This window comes from Drosophila subpulchrella, chromosome 2R (genome assembly GCF_014743375.2).
Source record: "Drosophila subpulchrella strain 33 F10 #4 breed RU33 chromosome 2R, RU_Dsub_v1.1 Primary Assembly, whole genome shotgun sequence".
NCBI lineage: Eukaryota > Metazoa > Arthropoda > Insecta > Diptera > Drosophilidae > Drosophila > Drosophila subpulchrella.
In genome coordinates this window covers 11,588,870-11,601,241 of record NC_050611.1, presented here as the reverse complement: position 1 = coordinate 11,601,241, position 12,372 = coordinate 11,588,870, and the positions used below count along the sequence as shown (strand labels likewise).

Genomic DNA, 12,372 nt, shown 5'->3' with positions numbered 1-12,372 from the left:
ATGGATGTAGTTAAATGCAGCAGGAGTAACCCAATCTATATCATTTAGATCTTTCTGACCGAAAATACTTAACAACAGGTTGAACGGTTTGTCTAGGTAAGTAAAAAAATATTTCAAAACAACAAAATCCTGTGACTGATTATTAAAAATTAATTTTACTAAAAACAACTCACTTCTGTGTGCCCTATTAAAGTATAACTAGGATAATAATATATTCGAAATGTAATACATTATTCTGTTTCTGGAAAGGAAATCATATTTCATTGCCTTTCAAATTGAATCTCCTTCCTTAGAAACCGGGCTTAAATCATTTAACGACAGTCGTTCACCTCTTTTTTATCGCTTTATGAATCAACTTCCAGAACCCAGAAGAGATAATCCCCGAAAAAGACATTCAACTGCCTCCATTCACCGAAGATCGATGGGCCAGACGAGTTTCAATTTGTTTACATTTCAGCAAATCCAATAGGATCAAAGGTAATTAGTGTCGTTTAAATCAAATTTAACACGAATCATAAACAATAAAATGCCCGTTTTGTTTTAATGAACATTAATAACAATAATAGCTGTCAATCAATCAAGCTGGCAGATCGGTCAACTCATCCGATTCGATATCCATTAATCAATTTGTCAGAGCCGATGATTTTGGTAATCACAACACAGCGGTAGATCCCAGACTCTAGAATATTTGAAAAGATGTGAGAAATCGAAAGCAACCACGCCCCCAAAACAAGGTTTCTTCAAATTGAACTCTTGACTCATAAACCTTGTGCATATTTGGATTATTCGATCATGGTAAGGAAGTGACTAAACGAAAAAAGAAGTTTCATGACTCACGCGGGGTTAAGAAACCCTGGTTTCTCGCTTAATCGATTCCAGACAATCGATGGATCATCGATGGGGAATTAAAATTCTATTATTATTGCAACTTGTTGATAAGCCAACAGGTTCACATTTTTACCCCGTCTCTCTCTCGCTGACTTGGGAGTCTGGTTTGTGAAATCTCAAATTGTTTCGAGCTTTAAATTATTCATCTGAAATAAATAAGGAGAGACTGCCCCTGGCAGTGGGCAGCCAGCAGTATGGTGCGTAATTTGGTGTTTTGTGGGCAATTAATTAATCTTGTTTGAATATCGCCCTCCCAAGCACTGTTTCACAAATCGTCCTTCGCGCTGCAATTTATGCGAGTGCGCAAATTATCACCACTTACAACTGACAATTGGCAACTATAAATATGGCCATATATAAATTGATTTCAGCCGCAGACTTTGTTGCCAGCAGACGGCGCCTGCAGTAAAATATTTAACGATAATTCCGCGGTCCGGCCAACTGGATTTATCTCGTAATGGAGGGACTAGGGAGTTCTGTGGAAGTAAACTTTGCATAATATCAAAATTCCATTGCGCTGATCTCATCATCCGGCACTGGTGAAATAAAATCACATCTCTCTTTTTCGCACTTGTCAGGCTGAAAATTTATTAATACGCGACTTTTCCTTTTTATAAAAATTTATTTTACGTTCTCCTTACAAGAGCTTTGAAATTTATTTTATTTAGCACCTCCAAGAGAGGGTGAAATTCGCGCACATGATTGATCAATAATTTCAGAGCTTTGAACTCGCTTAAACTCTGCTTATTTAGGGTTACCCATCCCGAGTCCAGGTGTCGGGTTTGGGAACTCTGATATCATTCAGCCAACCCGCATCTAATTACGACTCATTGTGATTGGTAATTTGTTTCATTGTTTGGGCCTCTGCTCCAATTGCCAAGTTACTTTGGCCTTACATGCAGCAAAATTTCGTTTTGTTAATTAATTCGTTGGGTAAAATAAATGCCAGCAATGAATGGCATAAATCGCTTGTATTTAATGGAGCCGATTAAAATGTGAATGCGCCGTTTGCTACCAAAAGCGATCCATCTATTTAGGCATTCGGTGGCTAAACTGGCTTCAGCAGCTACCAATATTTATAGACGTGCAATTCTGATTTATTCGATCACAGCAGCTGACACTGCGATGCCTCAAAGTGTACTAATTAAACCCAAAAGAGAGCAAATGATAATTAAACAAATCTCGGACAGCTAAACCGGGTAAACATCAAAATTCTCCAAGTAAAAAACAAGCGAAATTTAGCGGAGAAAAATGATACTCGAAGCATTGACAGCGAAATGTGTGCGAAAGCCCACGCGAAAATGAGACTAATTTATAGGCATTGCCAGAATGCACAGCCTATAAAGATTTCATTTGTTTTGCGCTAAATGCTAAGGACTGTCTAAAGAATTAGGGGGTGAAGGTTCCCGTAAATCATATGCGGAGCCGGGCGGAGAGGTCTCTTGATCCCAAACAGGAATGTTCAGAAAATAACGCCGTTTCTTATTGTAATCTGTTAGCAAGCATCTTTTAAGTTAAAGCTGGGGAAAATTTGTCAGTATCTATATTATTTTAAGAACAAAATACTTGTATACAATAAAACAAAGCATTTTATGAATTCAAAAAGTCGGTCTTGTACTTTAAAGGACTGTTTTATCATATATCCTCTAATTATTCTCTGAAAAGGGAACATCCTTAAGATAAAGTTCTGTATTTGATTTTTGAAAGAATAACATTTTAATCGCCTGAACTATAACATATCATAATTTAAAAGCTTTTCTTCCTAGATAATACCTTTTACAGAAAGTGACCCATATTATTATATATTTTGTAGTCTTCGTCTCCCTATTAGTAAAAGGAAAGACTCTCTGTATTGTGGATATTCTTATTATTAAGCACTAAGAAATGTGAGCATAAGATAAGGACTCTAGCTCCCGAGATTACGTCAGTAACGGGTGGCGACTAAAGTATGCTCCACTAGCATAATGCTCTAGTTCACAGCCCTTAAAGATATGAAAACGCCCCCCAAAAGCAACAGAAAACAGCCTTTTAAGATAAACATTTTGCTTTCATATCAGCTTGGGCTTGGACTCACAATGACACATGTTTTTCCCTCTGCTTAATCTCTTCATTTCAAAAATATGAAACTCTTCAACGAGACCCGGATTTATCGCGGACCTCCAACTTCGGAAGAGCACTAAGTAGTGTGAGTCCGGATATCATGGGCAGCGGAACTGAGCTCCCAGTATGGATCTGCTTGGTCTGGCTGGTCGCCGGCCTGGCGTCTGGCGAGGAAGTACTTCGGTGCTTCGAGTGCAAGGATTCGGAAACATCGTGCGGCTCTCCAGAGAACTCCATAGGAAACGTGCGAGAGTGTCCAAACTCAACGATGTGCTCGATCAATGTGATGTACTCCCTGATTCATGGAAAAGAGTGGACCAGGACGAGAAGAGGCTGTAGCAAGCAGATTACAATTTATCAGGAATATATTGGAAAAGCTTGGGTTCACAAATATAGAATAGGCGAACTGCCAGAGGGTTGTATGAAAACGGAGAGATCTATAGAGTGCAATTGCCATGGGTCGCTGTGCAATTCAGCGATTCGAGGAGTCAGCATTTCCTCATCGCTTCAAGGAGCCAGCATTTCCTCATCGCTTCTGATCCTATTGGCCCTCGCCTATGGGAAAATCATTTTTCCCGTCTAGTCGACGACACTTTTTGGGGTGTGTTCCCGTGTATTTAACAACTGATCAACACTTCCTGGAACGCTCTAGGCCGCAAAAATAGTTTTAAGCAGATTAATGATTTATGTGCGACACTTTTCAAAGGTGAAACCTTGTCAATAAAGTCACTGATACCAAATAAACCCAAACAAACTCGTTCTGACATTGGATATGGATCATAAATACTTGACCGGCCGGCCAGATTAACATCCAACCGATCCAACCTGGGCCGTCAGATATGGATTGTGACGCATCGAAGAAAGTGCGAGATTTGGCCAGCTTGCGACTCAAGGTCAATGTCAAATACTATACAATACCTTGTATATAATGTGCTGGACTAATAAAATAACACCAGCAGCACTCCTGCGGTGTGAAGATCTGATATCTGATTCGAATACCATGCAAATCAAGTGGCAAATGTCAGCATCACAAATCGAGCTTGTAATTGATTAAAAAGTCATCTTATTTAAATATTTATTAAGTATTTGTGACTTTAATGAATACCCCCATATAGATATCGCCAAAAGCCGAAATCGAGAGAGAAGTAACAATAACAGCACGCGCCGTGACTCACACTGCAATCTGCTCTGGGTGATCGTGGTGATGGTATGGTGATCGTATGCTGATCACTGATCACCTCCCCGCCGATCTGCACTGCGATCCCGTCTCTGATGCCCGGATCTGGGTTCAGCGTACGACCTTTGGAGTGCAGTGACTGTGACGCAGTATCGATACTCGCCGCTCGGCACTCGGTATCCAGCATCCAGCATCCAACGCCCGGTGCTCGGATACTCGGCAGTCCCAAGATGCGGCAGTTTAATCACAGTTTATGTGGATTGCTATTATTAATCGGCATATGCCCGCCAATGTGCACTGGCAATCATTCTCCATGCGGCTATACACTAAAAACAATCGGGTTGGAGCTTAGTCGGTCTGTATGTTCTGAACTCATTTTATATTTTACATTTGAAAAACATTGAACAATTTTATTTAACTAAAGAGGGCTACAAATCCTTTGGTATCAAATATGTAGCATACCTTACATTGCGCTTGGTCACTGATATTTTGAGATATTGAGAGTGGAAATAATGCAAACAAAAATTGTTCTTTAGAAAATGCTTAAATATTAATTAAATATTTAAAATATCTTTTTTATTGATTTTAATGTGAGTGTTTTCCGAGCTGGTATTTTATGAATGAAATTGTATATACGCTTTATCAGACACTTTCCTCTTTCTATAGTAGTGCAATATACTATTTAGCGAGCATCCAAATGTTATGAACTGTAAGCAAACCGATAAGAACTCTACCTTAATAAATACACCGACTTAAGACCTAGTTTTCTCTTTATAAAATAGCATCAGGTTAAGCCTCCGTTCATGACTTCTTCTTGCTAGGTATAATCTATATAATCTTGACAACATCTTCAGACGCTAAACCGTTAAGGACACATTCCAAGCCGATCCCCAAGCTGTCACTATCAGCGCCTCGGTGTCAACGTTTGCCACAAACAATTAAATTCGTTTTTGTCAACATTTTTCTTCTGCCGGTTCCATCCGATTCCGGTTACTTGCTCGTATGCCAGTATGTTGTGAGCCCCGAAACCCAACCCCAGACCGAAAACCCATCCTCATCTCCATCTACATCTCGATCTTCGACTTCAATATTAATGCATTTCGCATTGCGGCTGGCGTGCGCATTGTCTGAATTGTCTGAATTGTTTCATATTTTCTTATTTTATTTTATTTATATACGTAAATACGGCTTTTTGCTGTATTTCCGCTGGTGGGTAATTTATGATTTCATTACGGCACTTTTATGGCGCTTCCGAGTGCCTCCAGGTAGTTGGGGATCCGAATCTGCGATGCCAGCGATGCGATGTTGTCATCGGTTGCCACAACTAGTTAACTTCGGGCTCCAGCTGTGAAGTTAACAAACGTCGCTTAGGGATTGGGTAAGTTATATATTGGTTTACTATGAATATTGCTTCCTTGCTATGAATTACCAGGAATGCTTAAAGTTTTATTCTTAAAGAATTATTTTTTATTAATCATACGTGTTTTCCCCTCATTCTTGACATGAAAACAAAAAGTTCTTCCCACATCAACGACCCAAAAAAACAATGCTAAATACAATTTACCTATATGTTTATTCAAAAATGGTAATCTTGGTTTGGTGACGTTTGCGCTGACCTGAACTTAACCTTCAATTATCAGCTTCATTAAATTGTTTCCAAAATGATTCGCTCTGGTTATTCAGATGAATTTCGATGACAATTCGCTGAAAAAACTGGGAATTTCTTTTCCACAACTAGAGTAATCAACTTGCCGACGACTCATCGAAAGCCACATGTCCTTAGTTCTGGAAAGAGCAATATTGGGCGACGAACTCGATAAAGCTAACTCGATAATACAAATTGCTTAATTGGTAATATATGTAATTACAAATACTGGTGACATTGAAACGCGTTATTAATTATCGTAACGGAGAGCGATTAAGGTTGGAGAGGCAGAGAGAACCTAAAAAAGGTGAAACCAGAAGAATTCGGCGGATCATCTGTCTAAAAATCAAAAGGGAGCAGCTTGGGGTATAGTATATCTCTTCAAGAAATTTAGCTGATGAACCGAAGTGAACCGATGAAACTTCTCTCGGAGAATTTTAGGCGCGACGATGCGTTGAGAGCAGCGCTGCGACTGCGAACCTGGCATATTTCTATATAAATCCGGTGTACTGGAAGGGAAACCAAACATTCCTGTTGCAGCCGCCTTTCGAGCAGGATTACCCAGTCACTCAGACCAGACAGCAATTCAAAGGATATACATTAACCCGAAGGATAATCAACGCAATCATGTTCACCAAGTCTATGTTGAGCTTCTCCCTGATCGTGGTGAGTAGCAAAAAAGGATATGTATCCTGATCAGTGACGAGTGTTGTGTGTTCCCAAGTGTTACTCAAGTGTCGCCAAAGAAAATATAATTCTTAATCCAAATTAATTTGATTACCTGGTGCTGCTTTGTTTGACGAGCAAGTTGTAGCACAATTTAATTTTGGTTTGGTTGCTGCACCTTTTCTCAAGCGTTGAATCATTACTAGCATCCGCAGATAAAGTCAAAACTCATCTGCTTAGGGGCCGAGTACATTGAACTGTTCATCACTTCCTGTCATATTTAATGACAATAAAAAAGACGGGTAATTAAACCACATTCTCTTCCGTCTTCCTTCTACAGGCCCTCTTTGCTGTCTGCCACACCAGTCCCGTTCCGGATAATAATGGCAAGTATACGGTTCCACAGCAATCCTCTAGCGATGGAAAGTATCGCCCCAGCGACGATGGACGGTACCATGGGAACTCCCAGAACGGAGGTATTTTCGTGAGACCATCATAAAAATATAGTGCCTACTGCCACGCCCACTGACTGCATGTCGCTGCCGCCGCCCACTAACCCAACCAGCAACGTGAATCGATCGAAAAGCAAGCCTGACTTGCCCAGATACTAACATACACATACATACTATATATACCTCACATGTATATTTGTATAACCGACGAATTCGATAACGCACTCACCTATACGTATAATCTGCTGACTCTCAAATAAGTTCAAGCTCAAGGCTGACGTCTGAAATTAGCGAAATTGTAAACAAAATTCAGAACAAACAGGCCTTGAGATGAGCTTATAACACTAACCAAAGAACACTTTTTATCTGAGCACTCTGATATTAAACATTCAAACTTTTATACTCGTACTTTAGGCCGGAGTGGTTTGCAAGAAAGTTTAGGTAAACTATGAAAAGAAGGGAAGAGAGTTACATTAATACATTAATCACACAGAAAGCAGTTAAAATCACTTCTGATAAAATATCCATATGGCTTAAGAACTATTGTGTATATGGTCTTCACTGTTGTTTAAACTTGAATTGAAAACTTATTTTAGACTCAACTGCCTCCTTTGTACAAAAAATAAGAAACTAATTAATTGTGTAAATATCTAATGTTGGATATGTATAACTTGAATAGTTTCGAATAGTCACTCACCCAAGCACTCAGACAATCGGAAGATATACCCAATAGGCATCCCACTAACCTATGTGATTTCTTTTCTTCCCCTCAAGGTCGCTATTATCACATGCCCCAGCCTTATAGGCATGTGGACGATCAGCGCGAGCTTGGAATCTACCACCACATTCCCAATCCCTATGATGGTGGGTATGGACCTTATGCCGGTTTGAACCTTCCTTATGTCCATGACGACAGGCCCTACAAGTGAGTAACTCAGCCTGATTTAAAGGAGTGTAGTATTATATTCTTGCATTTATTTCAATTACAGCCACGACCTGTACACAGTAAGTAACGCCGAGTTTAACGTACCAGCAATTCCCTTGGAGTACGGCTTTCCCGATCATGAACCCCATCACCAACTGAGCACACAGTACTAAGAACCCACAAGATCCCCTGTATTCCAACATCCGGCAAACACAGCGAAACCTACCCCAAAAAACTAAAATCCCAACCCCTGCTTTCATATACAATCCAAGCAAAAATGCGAACGTTTTTTGGCTCTGCAATCAAACCAAACATTCCGCGCTACATGACACCCCCCACATACGGTATCCTGCATGACCCCAAAAAAAAACAAACCCTTTACCACAAAAAACCATGCCACACACTCGCATGCACACACGCCCAGATCAGAAATCACATGAATGATCACATTCGAACCACAACAACACTCGCAGACCACTACCACAAAGAAACCCACAACCACCACCAAAAGGACGACGACCACAACCACCACGACCACCACCACGCCCAGGAGTATCCTGTTCAACTACGATGACGAGGGTCGCCACAAGATTCTGCACAAGGAAGAGGTCCGCAAGCAGGACAAATACGATCATTCGTAAGTTTCTGTTTAGGGAAATAACCATTAAAGTTAAAATTCTTATAATTCTCAAGTGGCTTTTTCTACTTAAGAAAATATTGATTTTTTTCCGATTCTAATATTACGAAAGATCTGTAGTTTTTTGTAATACATTAACTCTCCCAAAACCTTCTAACATTTAAATATACATATTTTACCAAAACAGTTACCTGACCGAGAATGGAATCTATGGCGAGGAACAGGCCAAGCTTCATCACACTGGAGGAACCCACGCCAAGGGCTTCTATGAGTACACTGGAGATGATGGCAAGCTGTATCGCGTGAACTACGCCTCCAACGATGGTGGCTTCATGCCCCAGGGCGACCACATCCATCCGATTCCCGAGGCCATTGCCCGTGCCCTCAAGTACGTGGAGGAGCAGCACAAGGCCAATGGAGGAGCTCAGTTCGACCATCGCGGCTTCCGCATCAATCACATGACCAAGGATATTAAGGCCCAGATCAAGGCGATACATCTGGATCAGATGCCCAAGGAGCTGAGCGATCAGATCCGCATGCTCGAGCACGAGGTGGAGCTCGCCGAGGAGGAGGAGCGCGAGGAGCAGGCCGAGCTGGAGCGCCTCCGCAAGGCCGCCAAGATCCAGAAGTCCCACTAAGTGCGAGTCCCGAGCTCGCCTCATCCACAGCCATATGTTCCCGCTACCCAAGCCCCAGAAACAGTCCTAGTCCATCCAAAATCCAACACCCAACTCCATTCCCCATGCATTTGCCCCGTTAACCCCATTGATCTGGGCAAACACTATAACAAGCCATCGCAATACCGAAAAAAAATCCACAAAAAAAAGGAAAAGAAAGGTGAAGAATGTCAGCATCGAATTGCAACCGGAGAATTCGTACATATAGTCCGCTCCTATGTTATTTCGTATTTATTTATCTGTCGAACTTATCGTATATGACGATGTTGCTATGCATAAGATAATTAATTTGTTATTATGATATATCGAAATAAAACCTACTAAATATTTGTTATAAACTACCCAGAATTTTGATTTGAGGAATTTGAAAATCACCAAAAGGCCGTTGAGTTGAACGGCATATTTGGTTTTTAAGGCCGAATCGCAGTTGATAATGAGAGTATCTGACATTTTGGCAGAAATATAATCAACATTTTCAATACACAATATACGGGCAGAGTTTAAGAATTAATGGGTTTGTTGAACTGACTAAGGCGAGACCAAGTTAAAACAAGTCTTAATCTAAGTACGTGTTCTCTGTAGGCGTCGAATACATTTTGGTATACACATTTCCGATAAGCGAGAATCGACCCAATTATTTCAAGCTGATATTAAGCTTGACCTTGCACCCGATAGACAAGTTACAGTAACGATTAGGCTGACGATTTTTTTTTATGATTAGGGAAAAAAGTAATTTCTGGAAGAAAATTATAGGCGAAATGATTTCACGTCTGAATGACTATACACAAGCTCATTCAAAATTCATTTCAAGTTTTAAAACATTTAAACTCAAAACACCTTTCTAAATATATTGTTTTAAAGCTTAGATGCTATTTGCAGCACACTTTTCAGCTTGGTGGGAATAAGATAGAGCTTTTAAGGCGTTAACGCAAGTAAACGAGCTTAATGATCTATAATCAACAAATAAAAGAAAAAATGGCTGACCTCAGCTAACCGATTCACTCGAGTAAACCTTTTGTTTAATATTAGATTTATTTATTTTTATTAGTTAAGGATTTCTGAAATTGTTTAAATGTTTAAAATATTTTTTTTTTTGATTAGGGAAGGCTGAACACACGTTTTTTACTCAACTAATTAGGAAACTCAATGCTTGGTGATGACCACATTGGCTGGAGCTGGCTGACCGGCATAAAAAGCGGAGTTGACGCCGTCATCTAGAGGAAAAACCCAATAAATCAGCGTTCTTACAAAATTTCCATACCTATTAATTTAAAGATACTTACAGGTAATCACGGGGCGGAAACCATTGGCATCGGCTAGGTATTTGACTCCTACCCTCAGACCCTCGGGTGTGATGAAGGAGTAGGCCCCCTCCACTTGCTCCTCCTGTTGCTGGTTACCAATGTTCACCGGCACTCCCCGCTCCTCGCCATGGATGCCGTTCTCCGTCTCATAGTTATAGGCATAGGAACCCGCTCCGTAGTTCACATCGTTCTTCTGTTCCACAATCCTAGCCTGGGCAGCGGCAATGTAGGGATTGTACTTCTTGTAAAATCCATCGTAAAAACGTCGCAGATTGTACAGATCGCGATTCCTATAGTACAGATCCCTGTAGTAGGGGTTCCTTAGGTAAGGATTGTACTGCGGCTGTCCTTCACATGCGATGGCAGCCAAACTGAGCACAAATAGGCAGGAGAACTAAAAGCACTCGAAAATTAATATCACAACACTTTCTGTAGGGTTTGCTCGAATTTACCAGCTTTAAAGACATTTTGATTTTTGGCGACTTTCAACGATGATATGTCCGACAGAACTGTAACAACTTCCTCTGCCAACGAATCGTTTTATAACCAACTTTGAATTCCAACCGAACCATTTTGCATAAGCATCAAATTTCAGTCACTAAGCTGTATTTTATTCGACCTACCCACTGTGGATGAAATTAGTGATTTTTTGGCATAAACTAAGGCAAGAAAGATAAAAAAGATTGCGTTTCAACTTGGTGTATATTTTCCCTCAAACATAAGAGACAAATAACCAAAATTTCATGCCGGTTTGACCATGCCCACAAGGCGGATAAGTGTTATAAAAATATTACTTATATTATATGAGAGTAGTTTCAGGTTTCAGTCACAATTAACGAACAGTCGGGTTGGATTTTCTTAAAAAGTTCTTAGCAAAAACAGTGCAATAATAAAATATTAACTAAGTAGTTGTATTTCTTTAAAAAAAATACTTTAATTTGTACAAGTTGAACAATAAAATGGAATTTAGTATCCGCTTTAATAATAAATAATATTTCTTTTAAACCCCTTTTTGACTTTTTGCAAAAAATCTGGGAGCTATTTCCACAGTGCAGCGGCCAGCAAAAAAAAACTTTCGAGCCGGAGAGTTTGACAATTTCCGTTTAGAATTTAGATTGGATTTTATTATAATTCGCGTACCTTTTGTTTGTATCATTAAAATTTAGAGTAGCCGCCAAAACGATTGACTAAACAAGCAAAAAGCACAGCTGGGGGCGTTAAGTGTTTATTCGTGTTTAAGCATATGAAGATATAAATGCTAATCTCGAATCTAGACATATTTTTTATTCAGTAGGGAAATTCGAGAAGCCAGTGAATAAATTAATTGAGATTTACATTTTCCATTATTTTGCACCCACTTGGGCTTGCATCACTCCTACAAAATTACGGATTAATTAACTTTCGCAGCACGAAAATCATTTATTAAAAACAAAATTGTAATTACCCTCTTTGATATTTCTCACTTAGGTAATCAATGATATAGCTAGCAAAGTTTAGATTTCGCTTCAACTCAACTCAATTGTGTCGAATATAATTTATTGTTTCCATCTGAATTTGAGGTGAATAAAGCATGAATGGGCTACTGAGACCCGGGCACATGAATAAATATGAATGAAGTTGAAGTTGGCTGTGGAGAAGATATTTTGGAGGAGGGAGCTAGCCGGAGGATTGGGGGGAAGTCATCTCGATTGCATCGCCGGCCTTCACATTTCGCGTGCGATTTGACAGCAGTCAACGAGTGCAACAATAGCTATGTAATTGTGTCTACACTAGTCAGCAAAAGTCACGTGCCAGCCAAGACGAGTTTTCGTTTTATTAATTGGATTCTTTTATGTGCACCTTAAAACGAGAATACTATTTATTTAACTGCCGAAATTAGCATTCCTATGGCTTAGATAGCC

General features: G+C 39.9%; 3 protein-coding genes across 3 annotated transcripts; 2 read left to right on the top strand and 1 right to left on the bottom strand.

The window, feature by feature from the left end:
• The first annotated feature begins 3,088 nt into the window (after positions 1 to 3,088).
• Positions 3,089 to 3,635, top strand: LOC119549832. Its single transcript, XM_037858111.1, has one exon. It carries the CDS (start codon positions 3,089 to 3,091, stop codon positions 3,569 to 3,571), a length of 483 nt encoding a protein of 160 aa, XP_037714039.1. The 3' UTR covers positions 3,572 to 3,635.
• A 2,712-nt stretch (positions 3,636 to 6,347) lies between these two features.
• LOC119549830 (larval cuticle protein LCP-30) lies at positions 6,348 to 9,508 on the top strand. The gene is made up of 6 exons (XM_037858109.1): positions 6,348 to 6,476; positions 6,817 to 6,952; positions 7,703 to 7,853; positions 7,918 to 7,933; positions 8,327 to 8,490; positions 8,678 to 9,508. The coding sequence occupies exons 1-6, from the start codon at positions 6,438 to 6,440 to the stop codon at positions 9,126 to 9,128; spliced, it is 957 nt and encodes a 318-aa protein (XP_037714037.1). The 5' UTR covers positions 6,348 to 6,437; the 3' UTR covers positions 9,129 to 9,508.
• An 802-nt stretch (positions 9,509 to 10,310) lies between these two features.
• Positions 10,311 to 10,974, bottom strand: LOC119549831 (larval cuticle protein LCP-22). Its single transcript, XM_037858110.1, has 3 exons — positions 10,924 to 10,974; positions 10,451 to 10,865; positions 10,311 to 10,381 (listed from the first exon to the last, which is right to left on the bottom strand). Exons 1-3 carry the CDS (start codon positions 10,936 to 10,938, stop codon positions 10,311 to 10,313), a joined length of 501 nt encoding a protein of 166 aa, XP_037714038.1. The 5' UTR covers positions 10,939 to 10,974.
• Positions 10,975 to 12,372: the final 1,398 nt, after the last annotated feature.